This window comes from Mustelus asterias, unplaced genomic scaffold, assembly GCF_964213995.1.
Source record: "Mustelus asterias unplaced genomic scaffold, sMusAst1.hap1.1 HAP1_SCAFFOLD_3024, whole genome shotgun sequence".
NCBI lineage: Eukaryota > Metazoa > Chordata > Chondrichthyes > Carcharhiniformes > Triakidae > Mustelus > Mustelus asterias.
In genome coordinates, this window is record NW_027592969.1 from 19,842 (window position 1) to 41,335 (window position 21,494).

The 21,494-nt window shown below is 47.8% G+C and overlaps 1 protein-coding gene across 1 annotated transcript; it reads left to right on the top strand.

The window, feature by feature from the left end:
* The first annotated feature begins 1,883 nt into the window (after positions 1–1,883).
* Positions 1,884–20,197, top strand: LOC144490215 (calcyphosin-like protein). The gene is made up of 4 exons (XM_078208011.1): positions 1,884–2,020; positions 5,330–5,507; positions 19,738–19,951; positions 20,037–20,197. Exons 1-4 carry the CDS (start codon positions 1,884–1,886, stop codon positions 20,195–20,197), a joined length of 690 nt encoding a protein of 229 aa, XP_078064137.1.
* Positions 20,198–21,494: the final 1,297 nt, after the last annotated feature.

The window sequence follows — 21,494 nt, forward strand, 5'->3', positions numbered from 1 at the left end:
TGGACTATAACCTGGTGTCATGTGACCTCTCATTTAAGACACAGCTGAGGAGAATGTTTTCTCAGAGTAATGTGAGTCTTTGGAAGTCTCTTCCTCTAAAAGAGGTGGAAGCAGATGATTGTTTTTAAGGTAGAAATAGATAGATTCTTGATTAACAAGGGGGCAAAAGATTATCCGGGGTAGGCGGGAGTGTGGGGTTGAAGTTACAAGGGCCGAAAGAGGATTCCATGGCAGCACCATTTGTTTAGGCTTGCATGGTGCTGTTAACATTGAACTCAACTGTGCAAGTTGCTGATTTTTCAGTGAATGCTGAATTACACAATGGTGGTCTGTCTAGATCGCTATGACCTGGTGCTGTAGCACTTCCTTAAGTGAAACATTGGTGAAAGAGTTAGAAATGTCAATTAAGCACATGGATATAAACCCCATCTGGTTCACTAATGTCCTTTGGGGAAGGAAATCTGCCGTCTTTACCCGGTCTGGCCTACGTGACTCCAGAGTCACGGCAATGTGGTTGACTCTCAACTGCCCTCGGGCAACTAGGGATGGGCAATAAATGCTGGCCCAGCCAGCGACGCCCATGTCCCATGAACCAATAAAACAAAAACACGGTATTGATATGCAAGTTTTGTTTGGTCTTTGTCAATATGAAGGAATCCTGTGTTTGTAGAAAACTTGTTGAAAACTGATTGTAACAATTTGGCCAAATCACGCTGTGTGGTACCGGTTAGGATAAGGTGTAGAAGGTCATCATTCTTGTGTGTCCTGGGCAATCCGTAGATAAGCAGACACAGTGAGTTGTGAGGACGAACCCTGTTTTATATGTCATGTTCCTTGCTCTTACACAAGTCCAGGAAGCAATTTTTTAAGCTTTCTGTCTGGTCATGTTGAGCGACATTCCCAATTGATCGGAATTTGGACCTGTCGTTTTGTTGATGTTGTCATGCTGATTAAAGATTACTATTCCCGTCCGTATGTCTGGTTTACTGATACGTTTGTCTGGTTTGGTCTTAAGGCCTCACAATGCTGTAAGACATGTGATTTGCATGGTCATTCAGAATTCCACAATGTGTGTGCGCCAGGTCAGCAGGAATGTTCCAAGGATTCAGCATCTTCAGTGGATGCTGGTTTGTGGTGGGATAGTTGGAAGTAGAGGAATTTGAACATAACAAACATCTCTTCGCATTTGATTTGGGATGAAGGCGCACCAACATTTTGCCTGTTCCAGCTAAACAAATTAAATGATAGCCATTCGCTGATTCATTTCTCAGGGCAATGCCTTGACCAATCAGAGCCAAGCTGCTTGGTTTAAATGATTAGACAATACTTGGCAGTTAACTGTGAGGCAGCAGTGCTAGCCACTGTGCCACCGTGCTGCCCTGGGTCCTTGGCGCTGTGAGGCAGCAGTGCTAGCCACTGTGCCGCCGTGCCGCCCCGGGTCCTTGGCGCTGTGAGGCAGCAGTGCTACCCACTGTGCCGCCCCGGGTCCTTGGCGCTGTGAGGCAGCAGTGCTACCCACTGTGCCGCCGTGCCGCCCCGGGTCCTTGGCGCTGTGAGGCAGCAGTGCTACCCACTGTGCCGCCGTGCTGCCCTGGGTCCTTGGCGCTGTGAGGCAGCAGTGCTAGCCACTGTGCCACCGTGCCGCCCCGGGTCCTTGGCGCTGTGAGGCAGCAGTGCTACCCACTGTGCCGCCGTGCCGCCCCGGGTCCTTGGCGCTGTGAGGCAGCAGTGCTAGCCACTGTGCCGCCCTGTTCATCCTATGTGGCGCTCAATTTGGGGCGCCAGTCTGCAGCTTTGGTCTTTGATGTTTCTGCTGTCTGTCTGTGGTGGGGGTGTCACTGGACTAAATGACAATGACTTGATTTCAGGTTATTCAAGAGGAGATGGCAGGGACAGCAAGACATGACCGAGAAATGGTGATGAATGCAAAAAAGCAGCTTCAGCAGTGCTCGGACCCGATTGAAAAGCTGCGACTGCAGTGTCTGTCCCGGGGCTCTGCAGGAATTAAAGGCCTCGGCAGGTACACAGAGTCAAGTTTCTTCAACTACAAGCAATCAGTTTGTGATATCTGTATTTCTCTCATTCTCTCTCACTGTGGTACAGTTACAGGTGCCCACAACCCCAATGGCACTTAGTGCTGGCTGGCTATTTGACCGCAGAGATCCTCGCAGCTGTAACTATTTGCACCCCCACCCCTCAATTTGGAGGGTGTTTGCTCCAGGTGGTATAGACTGGCAGTCTGGTATTCCTGACACCAGTGTGGCTTACCCTGTTTTCCGTGTCTTTGTGCTTTCGTTCAGGCAGTAAGAAGTCTCACAACACCAGGTTAAAGTCCAACAGGTTTATTTGGTAGCACAAGCCACTAGCTTTCGGAGCGCTGCTCCTTCGTCAGGTGAGTGGGATTTCAGTTCACAAACAGGGCATATAAAGACACAAACTCAATTTACAAAATAATGGTTGGAATGTGAGTCTTTACAGGTAATCAAGTCTTAAAGATACAATGAGGTACAATTCTGGTAGTGTGGCGACCAGAGCTGGGCGCAGTATTCCAAATGCGGCCGAACCAACGTTCTATACAACTGCAACATCAGACCCCAACTTTTATACTCTATGCCCCGTCCTATAAAGGCAAGCATGCCATATGCCTTCTTCACTCCCTTCTCCACCTGTGACGTCACCTTCAAGGATCTGTGGACTTGCACACCCAGGTCCCTCTGCGTATCTACACCCTTTATGGTTCTGCCATTTATCGTATAGCTCCCCCTACGTTAGTTCCACCAAAATGCATCACTTCGCATTTATCAGGATTGAACTCCATCTGCCATTTCTTTGTCCAAATTTCCTTGGTTGATGTAGACAGGGGGATGTTCTCCTTTATGCTTCCTAAAGTCGATGATTTCATCAGACTTCAAGCATCTCCCTGGACTGCTCAGTGCCTCACACACAACCAAGATATCAGAATAGGCCTGTCACTTTTTGTCGTCCAATTGCTGTTTGAACATCACGATTGAATCTGCTTTCACTGACCTTTGCGGTAACACATCCCCAGACCAGAATTATCCACCTCCCCTGGCCCACCTCTGGCAGGTTCTGAGGTTACTGGGGGGGCTGGGCATGGAATTGCATGGATGGGTTTACCTCCAGGATCCTGCCTTCCCCAGCCTGGTGGGAATTTTGGGAACCCTGCACTTGCTATAATGATGGCCCCAAGGTGGCCCCTTCCGGCCCTGTTCCTGCCTGGTATCAGTGTTCAGGCTGGCGGGTGAATGACACATCAGAGGTGGTGGGGCAACCCGAAACTGAACACAGTTCGAGCTCGACTGGGAAGTGGGGTGGCACCTTCAACAGGACCCCACCTCTGACTGGGGATACCCTCCCCTTAGTGCTTGCAGACCTCTCTCCATGACCTGCCATGCCCTTCACCCTTAACCTTTCCTCCCATTCCCAGCACCTCGTTCAAGGGTAGCTAGCTGTAATACCTCTCCTGGCCACTGCAGCGCTGTTCCTCGAATGACTGGAGGGCTGCTGGCCAATTTGATTGGCTGTCAGCTGTCCAATGTGGGGCTTCTTCCCAGTGATTGGTGACAGTCCTGCCAATCGCCACTCGCTGCAGCGTGAAACGGTAAGCGGTCAGCTGGAGTGGCTGAGACCCCAACAGCCTGAAAGTTCAGGCCCCTGTCACAATTCTCAATTTCGAACAATGTTTCCTCCTGTCCTCTCTGGTTCTTTTCACAATCGCCTTCAAACCCTCCTGTCAGTGGAAACAATTTATCTTTATTTACTGAGCAAAAATCTTCTTTTATATTCTTTCTTTTGAGGTAAGTATTGCTAACTGGAACCGCATTTATTGCCCATCCCTAGTTGCCCTTGAGAAGATGGCAGTGAGCTGCCTTCTTGAATCGCGGCAGTCCTGAGGTGTAGGTACACCCACAGTGCTATTAGGGAGGGAGTTTCAGGATTTTGACTCCGTGACAGTGAAGGGACGGCGATATATTTCCCAGCCAGGGTGGTGACTGACACTCGAGAGGGTCTTTGTGTTCCCATGTACCTGCTGCCTTTGTCCTTCCAGGTGGTAGAGGATGTGGGTTTGGAAGGTGCTATCTAAGGAGTCTTATTGAGTTCCTGCAGTGCCTTTAAACGTTGCATGTGCTACTGCCACTGTGTGTTGGTGGTGGAGGGAGTTAACATTTATGGAAAGGGTACCAATCCAGTGGTAACGCCATTGAACGTCAAGGGGCAATGGTTAAATCTTCTCTTGTTGGAGATGTTACCAGGGCAGGACTTCCTCAATTAATGGTCAGGCGTTGGGGAGAGTTACACAACAAAGAGATCTAGGGGTACATGTTCATAGCTCCTTGAAAGTGGAGTCACAGGTGGACAGGGTGGTGAAGAAGGCATTCGGCATGCTTGGTTTCGTTGGTCAGAACATTGAATACAGGAGTTGGGACGTCTTGTTGAAGTTGTACAAGACATTGGTAAGGCCACACTTAGAATACTGTGTACAATTTTGGTCACCCTGTTATAGAGAGGATATTATTAAACTAGAAAGAGTGCAGAAAAGATTCACTAGGATGCTACCGGGACTTGATGGTTTGAGTTACAATGAGAGGCTGGGTAGACTGGGACTTTTTTCTCTGGAGCGTAGGAGGCTGAGGGGTGACCTTATAGAGGTCTATAAAATAATGAGGGGCACAGATCAGCTGGATAGTCAATATCTTTTCCCAAAGGTAGGGGAGTCTAAAACTAGAGGGCATAGGTTTAAGGTGAGAGGGGAGAGATACAAAAGTGTCCAGAGGGGCAATTTTTTCACACAGAGGGTGGTGAGTGTCTGGAACAAGCTGCCAGAGGTAGTAGTAGAGGCGGGTACAATTTTGTCTTTTAAAAAGCATTTAGATAGTTACATGGGTAAGATGGGTATAGAGGGATATGGGCCAAAAGCGGGCAATTGGGACTAGCTTAGGGGCTAACAAAATGAGTGGCATGGATAAGATGGGCCGAAGGGCCTGTTTCCATGCTGTAAACCTCTATGACCTGACAATTGTGTGGTGCAATATTAATTCTGAACAGCTCTGTCAAATCTTGTGTTAACCTTTCTGCTCTAAGGACAACAAGCTTCTCCAGTTTATCCAAATAGCTGAACTCCCTCAACCTGCTGCTCCTTGTAAGATATGGTATGGTGCCCAGAACACACAGCTCCAGCTCGGGTCTAATTAGTATTTATAAAGCTTTAGCAATACCTTTTTGCTCTTTTTCACAGCAGAGTTTGCTATTTGCTGTTGAACAGCGTTTTGGAGCTTTCACTGCCCAGTGAGTTTCCTCTGTTATTTAGGGTGTTCCGGATCATGGATGATGACAACAATCGGACGCTTGACTTTAAAGAGTTTGTGAAAGGGCTGAATGATTACGGTGTGCTGATGGAGAAGGAGGATGTGGAAGCCTGCTTCAAATGTTTTGACAAGGATTCAAGTGGAACCATTGACTTTGATGAGTTTCTCATAACACTGCGGGTAAGAGGCTTCTCATAACACTGCGGGTAAGAGGTGTGTATTGGCAGTGCATTCCCTGAGAGTTTTATGACCTGCAGGACATTGAGAACTGTCAATCTTTCAAAATAATGAGTTACTTTTACTTGCTGTATAAAAACAGTGTCACAACTTGCATATCTATCATGCGTTTAATACAAGGGGGGATCTTATTGAAGCTTACAGGATACTGAGAGGCCTGGATAGAGTGGACGTGGAGAGGATGTTTCCACTGGTAGGAAAACCTAGTAAGAAGTCTAACAACACCAGGTTAAAGTCCAACAGGTTTATTTGGTAGCAAACGCCACACTAGCTTTCGGAGCGCTGCTCCTTTGTCAGGTGGAGTGGGAGATCCACCTGACGAAGGAGCAGCGCTCCGAAAGCTAGTGGCGTTTGCTACCAAATAAACCTGTTGGACTTTAACCTGGTGTTGTTAGACTTCTTACTGTGTTTACCCCAGTCCAACGCCAGCATCTCCACATCAGGAAAACCTAGAACCAGAGGGCACAACCTCAGGCTAAAGGGACGATCCTTTAAAACAGAGATGAGGAGGAATTTCTTCAGCCAGAGAGTGGTGAATCTGTGGAACTCTTTGCAACAGAAGGCTGTGGAGGCCGGGTCATTGAGTGTCTTTAAGACAGAGATAGGTAGGTTCTTGATTAATAAGGGGATGAGGGGTTATGGGGAAAAGGCAGGAGAATGGGGATGAGAAAAATATCAGCCGTGATTGAATGGTGGAGCAGAATCGATGGGCCGAGTGGCCTAATTCTGCTCCTATGTCTTATGGTCTAACTTGTATTTAAATAGCACCTTAAGGTAGTGAAATATCCCCGAGTGAATAACAGGTGTGTTATCAAATACAATTTGTTACTGAGCGTCATGAAGAGATATCAGGAGAGGTGACCAAAGGCTTGGTGAGAGTGGTCCGTCTCAAGGGGTGTCTTAAAGGAGGAGAGAGAGGAGCAGAGGTTTAAGGAGAGAATTCTCGAGCCTCAAGTTGCTGAAGTCACAGATGCCAAAGGTGGAGCAATGAATATTGGAAATGCTAAAGAGGGCAGAGTTAAAGCAGTACGATTATTGAACCATAGAATGGTAACGTTGGAGCAGGAGGATGCCATTACAATGCATTATTTATTGTTATTAATGACCTCACAGCACCTATCGTGTCTGTGCCAGCTCTGTAAGAAAAGCCCGCTAAGCACGGAGCCTTGCAAATTGTTTTCTCTCCAGATAATGATTCCGTTTCCCCTTGGGGATCTCGACTGAACCTGTCCCCACCACACTGTCAGACAGTGCATCCCCGATCCTAACCACTCGCTGTGTGAACCTGTCCCCACCACACTGTCAGACAGTGCATTCCCGATCCTAACCACTCGCTGTGTGAACCTGTCCCCACCACACTCTCAGACAGTGCGTTCCCGATCCTAACCACTCGCTGTGTGAACCTGTCCCCACCACACTCTCAGACAGTGCGTTCCCGATCCTAACCACTCGCTGTGTGAACCTGTCCCCACCACACTGTCAGACAGTGCATTCCCGATCCTAACCACTCGCTGTGTGAACCTGTCCCCACCACACTCTCAGACAGTGCATTCCCGATCCTAACCACTCGCTGTGTGAACCTGTCCCCACCACACTGTCAGACAGTGCATTCCCGATCCTAACCACTCGCTGTGTGAATCTGTCTCCACCACACTCTCAGACAGTGCATTCCCGATCCTAACCACTCGCTGTGTGAATCTGTCTCCACCACACTCTCAGACAGTGCATCCCCGATCCTAACCACTCGCTGTGTGAACCTGTCCCCACCACACTGTCAGACAGTGCATCCCCGATCCTAACCACTCGCTGTGTGAACCTGTCCCCACCACACTGTCAGCCAGTGCATTCCCGATCCTAACCACTCGCTGCAATAAAAAGATTTCCCTCATCTCCCCATTGCTCTTGTGCCAAAATCTTTAACTGCTCTGTCTTCATGATTTCGAATACCTCTATCAAATTTTTCCTCAACCTTCTTTCCAAGGAAACAACCCTGTCTCCTCCAATCTATCCTCTTTACATGAGCTCCCTCATTCCTGGAACATCTCTAAACATTTTCTTCCCAAAGTATGGTGCCGAGAATGGGACACGAAACTCCAGTTGAATCCAAACTAGTGTTTTAGAAAGATTTATCGTAAGTTCATGCATTTGTACATATGGAGCCCAAGATCCCATATCCTTTATTTCCACATAAGAGATTAGAGTGTAAAATTAAAGTGCGTGGGATTGGGATGATATTGAGATGGATAGAAAACTGGTTGGCAGACAGGAAACAAAGGGTAGGAATAAACAGGTCTTTATCTGAAAGGCAGGCAGTGGCTAGTGGGGTATCGCAGGGATCAGTGCTGGGACCCCAGATATTCACGATATATATGAATGAGTTAGATGAGGGAACTAAATGTAATATCACCAAATTTGCAGATGATACAAAGCTGAGTGTGAGGAGGATACAGAGGCAAGCTGAGTGGGTAAATGCATGATGTGGAGATGCCGGCGTTGGACTGGGGTAAACACAGTAAGAGTTTTAACAACACCAGGTTAAAGTCCAACAGGTTTGCTACCAAATAAACCTATTGGACTTTAACCTGGTGTTGCTAAAACTCTTACTGGGTAAATGCATGGCAGGTGCAGTATAATGTAGATAAATGTGAGGTTATTCACTTTGGAAGCAAAAACAGGTCTCACTACAACTTCCCCTCTTTTAATTTCTAGCCATTCAGATAATAATCTGTTCCACCAGAAACCCAAACATCCTAGGCCACTGCTACACAAATATCAAACATGCCTACCGCTCTATCGTCCACCCACATTGGCAAATCAGACCACAAAGCTGTGCTCCTATTCCTGGCTTACAAGCAAAAACTGAAGTGGGAGAACCAGTTAAAGAAAGTCGTGCAATGTTACAAAGAACAAAGAAAATTACAGCACAGGAACAGGCCCTTCGACCCTCCAAGCCTGCACCGACCATGCTGCCCAACTGAACTAAAACCCCGTACCCTTCCAGGGGCCATATCCCTCTATTCACATCCTATTCATGTATTTGTCAAGACGCCCCTTAAAAGTCACTACCGTATCCGCTTCCACTACCTCCCCTGGCAACGAGTTCCAGGTACCCACTACTCTCTGTGTAAAAAACTTGCCTCGTACATCTCCTTTAAACCTTGTCCCTTGCACCTTAAACCTATGCCCCCTAGTAATTGACTCTTCCACCCTGGGAAAAGGCTTCTGACTATCCACTCTGTCCATGCCCCTCATAATCTTGTAGACTTCTATCAGGTCGCCCCTCAACCTCCGTCATTCCTGTGAGAACAAACCAAGTTTCTCCAACCTCTCTTCATCGCTAATGCCCTCCATACCAGGCAACATAAGAACATAAGAACATAAGAAATTGGAGCAGGAGTAGGCCATCTAGCCCCTCGAGCCTGCCCCGCCATTCAATAAGATCATGGCTGATCTGACGTGGATCAGTACCACTTCCCCGCCTGATCCCCATAACCCTTAATTCCCTTAACGATCAGGAATCCATCCATCCGCGCTTTAAACATATTCAGCGAGGTAGCCTCCACCACCTCAGTGGGCAGAGAATTCCAGAGATTCACCACCCTCTGGGAGAAGAAGTTCCTCCTCAACTCTGTCTTAAACCGACCCCCCTTTATTTTGAGGCTGTGTCCTCTAGTTTTAACTTCCTTACTAAGTGGAAAGAATCTCTCCGCCTCCACCCTATCCAGCCCCCGCATTATCTTATAAGTCTCCATAAGATCCCCCCTCATCCTTCTAAACTCCAACGAGTACAAACCCAATCTCCTCAGCCTCTCCTCATAATCCTGGAGAAAGGCAGAGCTGTGACTGGTGACAGGATTTTTGGGGTAAGAATTAGTTTTAAGTACTTTTCCGCGGGTGTTATTTATTTATTTAATTTAGTTTTAAATTTTGGCGCGCAACCGGCAGTGGCCGCGGGGTTTACTGGGAAGGGTCTCTTGAGTTTTTTTTAGTGCACAGGAGGTTTAAAAGGCAGGTCCCACTATCTAGCGGGCAGCGTTGGGAGCGGGCAGCGGAGTGAGAAGGAGCTGAGTGAGAACTGAGGGGCTTTGGCTCATCGGGCTTAGGCAGAAAGGGCGAGCAGGGGTGAGTTTCTTATTTTTAAAAAATTTTATTTACAAGTTACTTTTCTCCGGGTACCTTGGTAGAAATAATTTGGAACAGAGAGGAATAATCTTCATTCACTTTTTTCCCTGTGTTTAAAAGGGCAAGTATGACTGTCAGGCCAGTATGTTGTTCCCAATGTAGGATGTGGGAGGTCCTGGAGGCTCCTAGCCTCCCAGACGACCATATCTGTGCTGGGTGTGTTGAGCTGCGGTTCCTAAGGGACCATGTTAGGGAACTGGAATTGCAGCTCGAGGACCTTCGCCGGGTTAGGGATAGTGAGGAGGTCATTGACAGGAGCTATCGGCAGGTGGTCACACCGGGACCACGGGAGGAGGGTAACTGGGTAACAGTGAGGAAGGAGAAAGCTCGGGTGATGGTGAGCACCCCGGTGGATGTGCCCCTTAATAATAAGTACTCCTGTCTGAGTACTACTGGGGTGGACAGCCCACCTGGGGGAAGCAGCGGTGGCAGTGTCTCTGGAGCTGAGCCTGGCCCAGTAGTGCAAAGGGGTAAGGAAAGGAGGGTAGTGCTAATTGGGGACTCTACGGTGAGAGGGTCAGATAGGCGTTTTTGCGGACACAGACGGGACTCTCGGATGGTGGTTTGCCTCCCTGGTGCAGGGGTCCGGGATGTCTCTGGTCGAGTCCCAGAAATCCTGAAGGGGGAGGGAGAGGAGCCCAAGGTCGTGATGCATATAGGTACTGCTGACATAGGTAGGAAGAGGGAAGGGGTCATGAAAAGAGAATATAGGGAGTTGGGTAGACAGCTGAGAAAGAGGAATGCAAAGGTAGTAATCTCGGGATTGCTGCCTGTGCCGCGGGAGAGTGAGAACAGGAATCGGTGGAGAATGAATGCGTGGCTGAGGGACTGGAGCAAGGGACAAGGATTTGGGTACTTGGATCATTGGGACCTCTTTAGGGGCAGGTGTGACCTGTTTAAAAAAGACGGGTGGCACTTGAATCCCAGGGGGACCAATATCCTGGCGGGAAGGTTGGCTAAGGCTACTGGTGAGACTTTAAACTAGAAAGGTTGGGGGGAGGGAATCGAAATGAGGGGACTGAGAGCGAGGAGGTTAGCTCGCAAATAGATAAGGAATGTAGACAGGGTAAGAGGGAGGTTAGACGAGTGAGGGAGAAGGGAAGTGCTCAGGCTGAAGGTCTGAGATGTGTCTATTTTAATGCCAGGAGTGTAGTGAATAAAGTGGATGAGCTTGGAGCGTGGATTGCTGCTTCGAATTGTGATGTGGTGGCCATTACGGAGACTTGGATGTCTCAGGGACAGGACTGGGTGCTTCAGGTGCCGGGTTTTAGATGTTTCAGGAAGGACAGGGAGGGAGGCAAGAGAGGGGGGGGAGTGGCACTGTTGATCAGGGATAGTGTCACGGCTGTAGAGAAGGTGGACGCCGTGGAGGGACTGACTACGGAATCTCTGTAGGTGGAGGTTAGGAACAGGAAGGGGTCGGTAACTTTGCTGGGTGTTTTCTATAGGCCGCCCAATAGTAACAGAGATGTTGAGGAGCAGATGGGGAAACAGATCCTGGAGAGATGTAGGAATAACAGAGTTGTCGTGATGGGAGATTTTAATTTCCCAAACATAGATTGGAATATCCCTAGGGCTAGGGGTTTGGATGGAGAGGAGTTTGTTAGGTGTGTCCAGGAGAGTTTCCTGACACAGTATGTGGATAAGCCTACTAGAGGAGAGGCTGTTCTTGATCTGGTGCTGGCTAATGAACCTGGACAGGTGGAGGATCTCTCGGTGGGTGAGCATCTTGGGGATAGCGATCATAATTCTATCTCCTTCACGATAGCATTGGAAAGAGATAGGGTCAGGCAGGCTAGGAAAGTGTTTCTCTGGAGTAAAGGGAAATACAGTGTCATCAGGGAGGAAATTAGACGGGTAAATTGGAAGGAGGCATTCTTGGGGAAAAGTACCGAAGGAAAGTGGAGGATTTTCAAGGAATGTTTGTCTGGAGCTCTGCATGACAACGTTCCGATGAGACAGGGGGGTGTTGGTAGGGTACGGGAACCGTGGTGCACGAAGGTTGTGATGAACCTGGTGAATAAGAAAAGAGAGGCGTACAGAAGGTTCAGAGAGCTAGGAGGTGTTAAGGATTTAGAGGAGTATACGCGATGTAGGAAGGAGCTTAAGAAGGAAATTAGGAGAGCGAGAAGGGGTCATGAGAAGACCTTGGCGGGTAAGATTAAGGAGAATCCCAAGGCTTTCTACAAATATGTCAAGAGTAAAAGGATGAGATGTGAAGGCATAGGACCCTTAAAAGGTGAAGGGGGAAAAGTTTGTGCGGAACCGTTAGAAATGGCGGAGGTGCTTAACGAATACTTTACCTCGGTATTCACGGTGGAAAGGGATCTGGGTGGTTGTACTGCTGGATTGCGGAGGACAGAAAGGATCGAGCATGTGGACATAAAGAAAGAGGATGTGTTGGAACTATTGAATGGCATCAAGGTTGGTAAGTCGCCGGGACCGGATGGGATGTACCCCAGGTTACTGTGGGAGGCGAGGGAGGAGATTGCGGAGCCTTTGGCGATGATCTTTGCATCGTCGATGGAGACGGGAGAGGTTCCGGAGGATTGGAGGATTGCGGATGTGGTCCCTATATTCAAGAAAGGGAACAGGGACAGCCCGGGAAATTACCGACCGGTGAGTCTAACCTCAGTGGTTGGTAAGTTGATGGAGAGGATCCTGAGAGACAGGATTTATGATCATCTAGAGAAGTTTAGTATGATCAAAAGTAGTCAGCACGGCTTTGTCAGGGGCAGGTCGTGCCTTACGAGCCTGGTTGAGTTCTTTGAAAATGTGACCAAGCACATTGACGAAGGAAGAGCGGTGGATGTGGTCTATATGGACTTCAGCAAAGCGTTCGATAAGGTCCCCCATGCAAGACTTCTTGAGAAAGTGAGAGGGCATGGGATCCAAGGGGCTGTTGCCTTGTGGATCCAGAACTGGCTTGCCTGCAGAAGGCAGAGAGTGGCTGTGGAGGGGTCTTTCTCTGCATGGAGGTCAGTGACCAGTGGAGTGCCCCAGGGATCTGTTCTGGGACCCTTGCTGTTTGTCATTTTCATAAATGACCTGGATGAGGAAGTGGAGGGATGGGTTGGTAAGTTTGCTGACGACACCAAGGTAGGTGGTGTTGTGGATAGTTTGGAGGGATGTCAGAAGTTGCAGCGAGACATAGATAGAATGCAAGACTGGGCGGAGAAGTGGCAGATGGACTTCAACCCGGATAAGTGTGTAGTGATCCATTTTGGCAGATCCAATGGGATGGAGCAGCAGTATAAAATGAAGGGTACCATTCTTAGCAGTGTAGAGGATCAGAAGGACCTTGGGGTCCGGGTCCATAGGACTCTTAAATCGGCCTCGCAGGTGGAGGATGCGGTCAAGAAGGCGTATGGCGTACTAGCCTTCATTAATCGAGGGATTGAGTTTAGGAGTCGGGAGATAATGCTGCAGCTTTATAGGACCCTGGTTAGACCCCACTTGGAGTACTGCGCGCAGTTCTGGTCACCTCATTACAGGAAAGATGTTGAAGCCATTGAAAGGGTGCAGAGGAGATTTACAAGGATGTTGCCTGGATTGGGGGGCATGCCTTATGAGGATAGGTTGAGGGAGCTTGGTCTCTTCTCCCTGGAGAGACGAAGGATGAGAGGTGACCTGATAGAGGTTTACAAGATGTTGAGGGGTCTGGATAGGGTGGACTCTCAGAGGCTATTTCCAAGGGCTGAAATGGTTGCTACGAGAGGACACAGGTTTAAGGTGCTGGGGGGTAGGTACAGAGGAGATGTCAGGGGTAAGTTTTTCACTCAGAGGGTGGTGGGTGAGTGGAATCGGCTGACGTCGGTGGTGGTGGAGGCAAACTCGTTGGGGTCTTTTAAGAGACTTCTGGATGAGTACATGGGATTTAATGGGATTGAGGGCTATAGATAGGCCTAGAGGTGGGGATGTGATCGGCGCAACTTGTGGGCCGAAGGGCCTGTTTGTGCTGTGGCTTTCTATGTTCTATGTTCTAAACCCCTCATCTCCGGTATCAACCTGGTGAACCTTCTCTGCACTCCCTCCAATGCCAATATATCCTTCCTCATATAAGGGGACCAATACTGCACACAGTATTCCAGCTGCGGCCTCACCAATGCCCTGTACAGGTGCATCAAGACATCCCTGCTTTTATATTCTATCCCCCTCGCAATATAGGCCAACATCCCATTTGCCTTCTTGATCACCTGTTGTACCTGCAGACTGGGCTTTTGCGTCTCATGCACAAGGACCCCCAGGTCCCTTTGAACGTTAGCATGTTTTAATTTGTTTCCATTGAGATAGTAATCCCATTTGCTATTATTTCCTCCAAAGTGTATAACCTCGCATTTATCAACGTTATACTCCATTTGCCATATCCTCGCCCACTCACTCAGCCTGGTAAATCTTTTCTGTACCCTCTCCAAAGCCTCCACATCCTTCTGGTAGTGTGGCGACCAGAATTGAACACTATATTCCAAATGCGGCCTAACTAAGGTACTATAAAGCTGCAACATGACTTGCCAATTTTTAAACTCCGTGCTCTGGCCGATGAAGGCAAGCATGTCGTATGCCTTCTTGACTACCTTGACCTGTTGGTCTGAAGAATTGGATGATATCCTATGGGACTGCTTTGAGTCAATAGACTGGTCAATATTTAAAAACTCTGCGACCAGCCTGAACGAGTACGCCACTCCAGTAACTGACTTCATTAGTAAGTGTGTAGAAGACTGTGTGCCAAAGAAGCAAATCTGTGTGTTCCCCAACCGGAAACCATGGATGAACAGGGATATCCATTGCTTGCTGAAGTCCAGGTCTGAGGCGTTAAAGTCCGTCTATACAAGAAAGCCAGATACAATCTACAGAGATCCATCAAAGATGCCAGAAAACAATACCGGACAAGCTAGAGTCCCAGGCTAGCCACACCGACCCCCGCCGACTGTGGCAAGGTCTGCAAGACATAACAGGTTACAAGATGAAGGCATGTAAAATCACCGACTCCAACGCACCCCTCCCTGATGAGCTCAACGCATTCTATGCCCATTTTGAGCAAGAGGTCAGCGAGAGCATGCCCTCCACCCTGGATGAACCTGTACCTGGGGACACCATTGTAGATGTCAGAGCAACCTTCTTGAAGGTCAACCCATGGAAAGCGACTGGCCCGGATGGGATACCCGGACGAGCACTCAGATCCTGCATGAACCAGCTGGCGGGGATATTCACAGTTTTCTTTAACCTCTCTTTACACCAATCTGAGGTCCCTATCTGCTTCAAGAAGATGACCATCATCCCGGTACCAAAGAAAAGCCAAGCAGTGTGCCTTAATGACTATCATCTGGTGGTTCTGACAGCCATCATTTTGAAGTGCTTCGAAAGGTTAGTCATGGCACGAATCAATTCCAGCCTCCCGGACTACCTGGATCCACTACAGTTTGCTATTGCCGGAACAGGTCCACAGCAGATGCCATCTCCCTGGCCCTGCACTCAACCCTGGAATACCTAGATATGTCAGACTCCTATTTATCGACTACAGCTCAGCCTTCAACACCATTATTCCCACAAAACTCATCTCCAAACTCCGTGGCCTGGGCCTCAGCACCTCCCTCTGCGACTGGATCCTGAACTTCCTAACCCACAGACCGCAATCAGTAAGGATAGGCAACGGCATACTCCTTAGGGAGTATTGTGGAACAGAGGGACCTTAGAGTTCAGGTGCACGGTTCTCTAAAGGTGGAGTCACAGGTAGATAGGGCAGTGAAGAAGACTTTTAGCATGCTGGCCTTCATCAGTCAGGGTATTGAGTATAGAAGTTGGGAAGTTATGTTGCAGCTGTACAGGAGATTGAGGCTGCACCTGGGGTATTGTGTTCAGTTTTGGTCACCTTGCTATAGGAAAGATGTTATTAAACTGGAGAGAGTGCAGAAGAGATTTAAAAGGATGTTGCTAGGATTCAAGGGACTGAGTTATGGGGAGAGATTGGACAGGCTGGGGCTTTTGTCTTTGGAGCGTAGGAGACTGAGGAGTGATCTTATAGAGGCGTATAAGATCATGAGAGGCATGGATAGGGTGAATGCACTCAGTCTTTTTCCCAGTGTTGGGGAATCGAGAATTAAAGGGCATAGGTTTAAGTTAAGAGGGGAAAGAATGAATGGGAACCTGAGGAGCAACTTTTTTTACACAGAGGGTGGTACGTGTGTGGAATGAGCTGCCGGAGGAAGTGGTTGAGGCAGGGACATTGACAACATTTAAAAGGCATTTGGACAGATCCATGGATAGGAAAGGTTTAGAGGGATACGGGCCAAATGCAGGCAAATGGGGTTAGTTTAGATGGGCATTTTGGTCAGCATGGACCAATTTGGGTCAAAGGGCCTGTCTCCGTGCCGTAGATCCTTTTAATTCTATGGTTCTATGACACCTCCTTCACAGTCATCCTCAACACCGGTGCCCCACAAGGCTGTGTTCTCAGCCCCCTACTATACTCCTTATACACCTCTGACTGTGCGGCCAAATTCCCCTCCAATTCGATTTTCAAGTTTGCTGACGCCATCACCGTAGGGGCCGGATCTCAAACAATGACGAAACAGAGTACAGGAATGAGATAGAGAATCTGGTGAACTGGTGCAGCAACAATAATCTCTCCCTCAATGTCAACAAGGCGAAGCAGATTGTCATCGACTTCAGGAAGCGTAAAGGAGAACATGCTCCTGTCTACATCAACGGGGACGAAGTGGAGATGGTCGAGAGCTTCAAGTTTCTAGGTGTCCAGATCACCAACAACCTGTCCTGGTTCCCCCCATACTGACACTATGGTTAAGAAATCCCACCAATGCCTCTACTTTTTCAGGATTCTAAGGGAATTTGGCATATCAGCTACGACTCCCACCAATTTTACAGATGCACCATAGAAAGCATTTTTTCTGGTCGTATCACAGCTTGGTATGGCTCCTGCTCTGCCCAAGACCACAAAAGACTACAAGGGTTGTGAATGAAGCCCAATCCATCACGCAAACCAACCTCCCATCCATTGACTCCAACTTCCTGTTGCCTCGACAAAGCAGCCAGCATAATTAAGGACCCCATGCACCCTGAACACTCTCTCTTCCACCTTCCTCTGTCGGGAAAAAGTCACAAATGCCCGAGATCGCGTACCAACCGAATCAAGAACAGCTTCTTCCCCGCTGCCATCAGACTTTTGAATGGACTTACCTTGCATTAAGTTGATCTTTCTCTGCATCCTAGCCAAGACTGTAACACTATATTCTGCACTCTCTCATTTCTTTCTCTATGAACGGTATGCTTTGTATAGTGCGCAAGAAACAATACTTTTCATTGTATACCAATACATGTGACAATAAATCATATTGATTTGGGATGCTCGGACAAGGAAGTGAAAGTTAGTATGCAGGTGCAGCACGTGATTAGGAAGGCAAATGGCATGTTGCCTTTTGGGAGTTCAAGAATAAAGAAATTGTGCTCCTTTAGAACCGTAGACGGTTTAACCTGAGAAACCTGTTCCACCATTTAGATCATGGGTGATTTGGAACCCTAATCACACGCGTGCTTTGTTTCTTATTTCTTCACATCTCTGAATAACTAAACTTGCAATTCCTATTTGTAGACATGAGTTCAAACTTCTCTCATCCATTCTGAATTGTTCCTCATTTCACTCCTGAAACCATGTAGCTCCTCTGTTGGGCGGGGCTGTTTCTCTCACTCTCTCTCTCTCTCCATCCCCCACCCCTGCCATTAACATTGCGATGGCTGATGTCAGGCTGGCAGTTCTCAATGAATAGATCCAGAGAGTCAAAGAGCAGCAGGAAGGGTCCAGGTGATGGGAGAATCTTGTAGAAGGATGAAACATAGAAACTGGGAGCAGGAATAGCCATTCAGTTACAATCCCAGGTGATGTTACTGCTGGACAGGAAGGTCCCAGAATGGAGCCCTGCTGAAACGTTTACTTTTTTAGAATATGTGGATGAACAGTCAGAGGACAACAAGAAAAAAAAGATTACGAAACAAATTGGCTTCTTGACAGATGACAGAAGCCAGAGGGTGGTTGTAGAGAGTTGTTTTTCAAACTGGAGGCCTGTGACCAGCGGTGTGCCTCAGGGATCAGTGCTGGGCCCACTGTTATTTGTCATTTATATTAATGATTTGGATGAGAATTTAGGAGTCATGGTTAGTAAGTTTGCAGATGACACCAAGATTGGTGGCATAGTGGACAGTGAAGAAAGTTATCTCCAATTGCAGCGTGATCTTGATCAATTGGGCCAGTGGGCTGACGAATGGCAGATGGACTTTAATTTAGACAAATGCGAGGTGATGCATTTTGGTAGATTGAACCAGGGCAGGACTTACTCAGTTAATGGTAGGGCATTGGGGAGAGTTACAGAGCAAAGGGATCTAGGGGTACAGGTTCATAGCTCCTTGAAAGTGGAGACACAGGTGGACAGAGTGGTGAAGAAGGCATTCAGCATGCTTGGTTTCATTGGTCAGAACATTGAATACAGGAGTTGGGATGTCTTGTTGAAGTTATAAAAGACAGTTAGATAGTTACATGGGTATGATGGATATAGAGGGATATGGGCCAAATGCAGGCAATTGGGACGAGCTTAGTGGTTAAAAAAGAAAGGGTGGCATGGACAAGTTGGGTCAAAGGGTCTGTTTCCATGCTGTAAACCTCTATGACTCTGACTCTAAATTTGACTATAATATGATAGTTTTTCATTCCCATTATCTTCACAAACTTATGCAGATTTTAAGGATAACACAGGTTACAAAATATATCTTTTGCTATAATGTTCTCAGTAAATACACAGTCCCTGTAAACCAACAGTCTGACTGTGGTCAGACACACCCCACTCTGAATCCAAGTGCAAATGCCACCCAATCAAACTTCTGTGGATTTGTCCTTAAATTCCCCCAGATGATGATTGCACTGTGAACCAACTGGCCTCACTGGACGCTGGCTTCCACACAAGTGTTTCCAAATTCACTCTCAAAACCACACGCATTATAATCTTCATTCAAACAATGCTTTTACTGAGCTATTTCCAGCAAGGATCCACTTCCAGGTTTTCCAACTCCCTTAAATATTCATAGTCATAGAGATTTACAGCATGGAAACAAACCCTTCACCCAACTTGTTCATGCCGCCCTGTTTTTACCACAAAGCTAGTCCCAATTGCCTGTGTTTGGCCCATATCCGTCTATACTCATCTTACCCATGTAACTGTTTAAATGGTTTTTGAAAGGCAAAATTGTACTGGAATGCACTGTCTGAGAGTGTGGTGGAGACAGATTCAATCTAACCTTTCAAAGGGATTGTTATCTCAAAAGAAAACTACAGGGCTTTGGGGAAAAAAGGGAGAAATGACATTCGGCGAGTTGCTCATAAGACCATAAGACATAGGAGCAGAATTAGGCCACTCGGCCCATCGAGTCTGCTCCGTCATTCAATCAGGCTGATATTTTTCTCATCCCCATTCGCCTGCCTTTTCCTCATAACCCCTGATCCCCTTATTAATCAAGAACCTATCTATTTGAACCTCATCTGACATGCTGGGCCAAATAGCCGCCATCTGAGCTGTAGCAAATCTGTGATTCTCTGTTGTGTTGAGCTCCAGATTCATTGAGGTCAGGTTATTCAGGATCGAGAGATGTCCGAGCTGGAGGTGAGAATTGTAACCAGGCCCAATGTAGTGAGCACCTTAATGACAGTGAATGGAACTTGGTGCGAGAGTTCCAGTTTACACGGATAAATCTGGAGGTAACCGAGGCTTGGGTGAAGGTTTCAGGAACAGGTGAGCTGAGGTGACATTGCTATCTCTTCAGACACAAGGCAGTGGAATATGCTGCTCCAGGGATTTGGAGATTGCTTACTCGTGTTCTGCTAGGTTTCTGAGCTAGTATCAGAGCAGGTGCAGAATTCACTCTGTGCCACACTCAGTGAAGAGATTCACCTATTTTCCCTCTCTCCCTCTCTATCTCCCTCCCTGCTCAGCCTCCCATGTCCAACGCAAGGAAAGAGATTATTCAACAAGCCTTTCGTAAACTGGACAAGACAGGGGATGGTGTGATAACCATTGAGGATCTGCGGGGAGTTTACAACGCTCAACATCACCCCAAATATCAGAATGGGGAGTGGACTGAGGACCAGGTCTTCAGGATTTTCCTGGACAGCTTTGACTCGCCTGATAACAAGGATGGAATTGTGAGTGAGGGAGGGAACTGGCCCCTCAATAGCCAGAGCCCTTTGTTAGGGGATTGCGAGTGTGACATCTTACTGTGCTTTGTTTGTAGTTGATGTGGATGAAGCAGATCCTGCTGCCCAGGCCTGTGACAGCTGCATTCTGATGCTCCACTGTGGAGTTGCCCCAGACAATCCCCCTCCTGCTATCACCTTCAGCTCCTCATTCAGCCCAGGGTGGATGGAGCTCAGATACATCGCCCTGTCTGACTGAGCCAGTGACGGTGGCGGTTATCCTACAGCCTACCATGACAGCATAGAACCTGAGAATTCTGAAAAAAGAGAGACTTGCTGTCGAAGCTTTTTGTTTTGCACTCATCAGGACAGATACACAAGAATACTAAATCTCAAAGAAGAAGAAGAATTCTGACTGCACCCAGTCTTCTCATGTAGTACAAGGTTATTGTTCCCCTTTCCGATTTGATAGTATTGCGTATTTTTCCTGATGAGAGTAAAACCAAAAGGTTGGACATCACTGGCGGGTTTTTCTGGCTGCGTTCGACCCAAGGCCAGAAAATCCCACCTGAGGTCAATGCTCCTTTGCACGTTCCGTGTCCCGCCCGCTGCGATTCCTGTGGCAGGCAGGACGGGGAAATTCTGCCCCGGGTCTCTGTTTTTGAGTAATATATTCACACTGCGGTGTGATGTGACAGATGTTGCTTCAACAGTGATGGTAACCCCTTCACTGTTACTTAGAAATTTAGCAAAGCTTTAGCCAATATTGCAAGACGACAAACGAGCTGCTTCCCATGGAGGATGGGTTCAATTCCCGGCTTGGGTCACTGTCTGTGTGGAGTTTGCACATTCTCCCCGTGTCTGCGTGGGTTTCCTCCGGGTGCTCCGGTTTCCTCCCACAGTCCAAAGATGTGCGGGCTAGGTTGATTGGCCATGCTAAAATTGCCCCTTAGTGTCCTGAGATGTGTAGGTTAGAGGGATTAGCGGGTAAATATGTAGGGCCTGGGTGGGATTGTGGTCGGTGCAGACTCAATGGGCCGAATGGCCTCCTTCCGCACTGTAGGGGTTCTATGATTCTATGATAGTGTGAATGTTGTAGATTTGTCATGGCAATCTTCTCGATCAACTGTGAGAAAGTCGAGGCTATACCCAACACCTTCAGTACCTTCCTGGAAGGTGACTCTTAGTGTTGGAGTTGGTGAACCAAGTGTCATCGATATCAGCTGAAGAGGGCAGTCAGTGTGCAGTGCCACTTCTGATGGCAAAGTGCAATTACAACGTGACATGTTTACATGGGAAGTCTCCATTATAAATCAACACAGTCCGAAAGACGTGCTGGTTAGGGTGCATTGGCCATGCTAAATTCTCCCTCAGTGTTACTCGAACAGGCGCCGGAGTGTGGCGACTAGGGGAATTTCACAGTAACTTCATTGCAGTGTTAATGTAAGCCTACTTGTGACACTAATAAACTTAACACAGGAATTCCTTATGAAAACGCTAAAATAGAAATGAGGATCAGACTATATCACAGGGGCCTGTATCTATTGTTACCCGGT

Coding starts and splice junctions, on each gene's coding strand:
- LOC144490215 (XM_078208011.1), top strand. CDS start 1,884: ATGGCAGGGACAGCAAGACATGACCGAGAAATGGTGATGAATGCAAAA. Junction 2,021..5,329: donor GGAATTAAAGGCCTCGGCAG/GTACACAGAGTC, acceptor TCTGTTATTTAG/GGTGTTCCGGATCATGGATG. Junction 5,508..19,737: donor AGTTTCTCATAACACTGCGG/GTAAGAGGCTTC, acceptor CTCCCTGCTCAG/CCTCCCATGTCCAACGCAAG.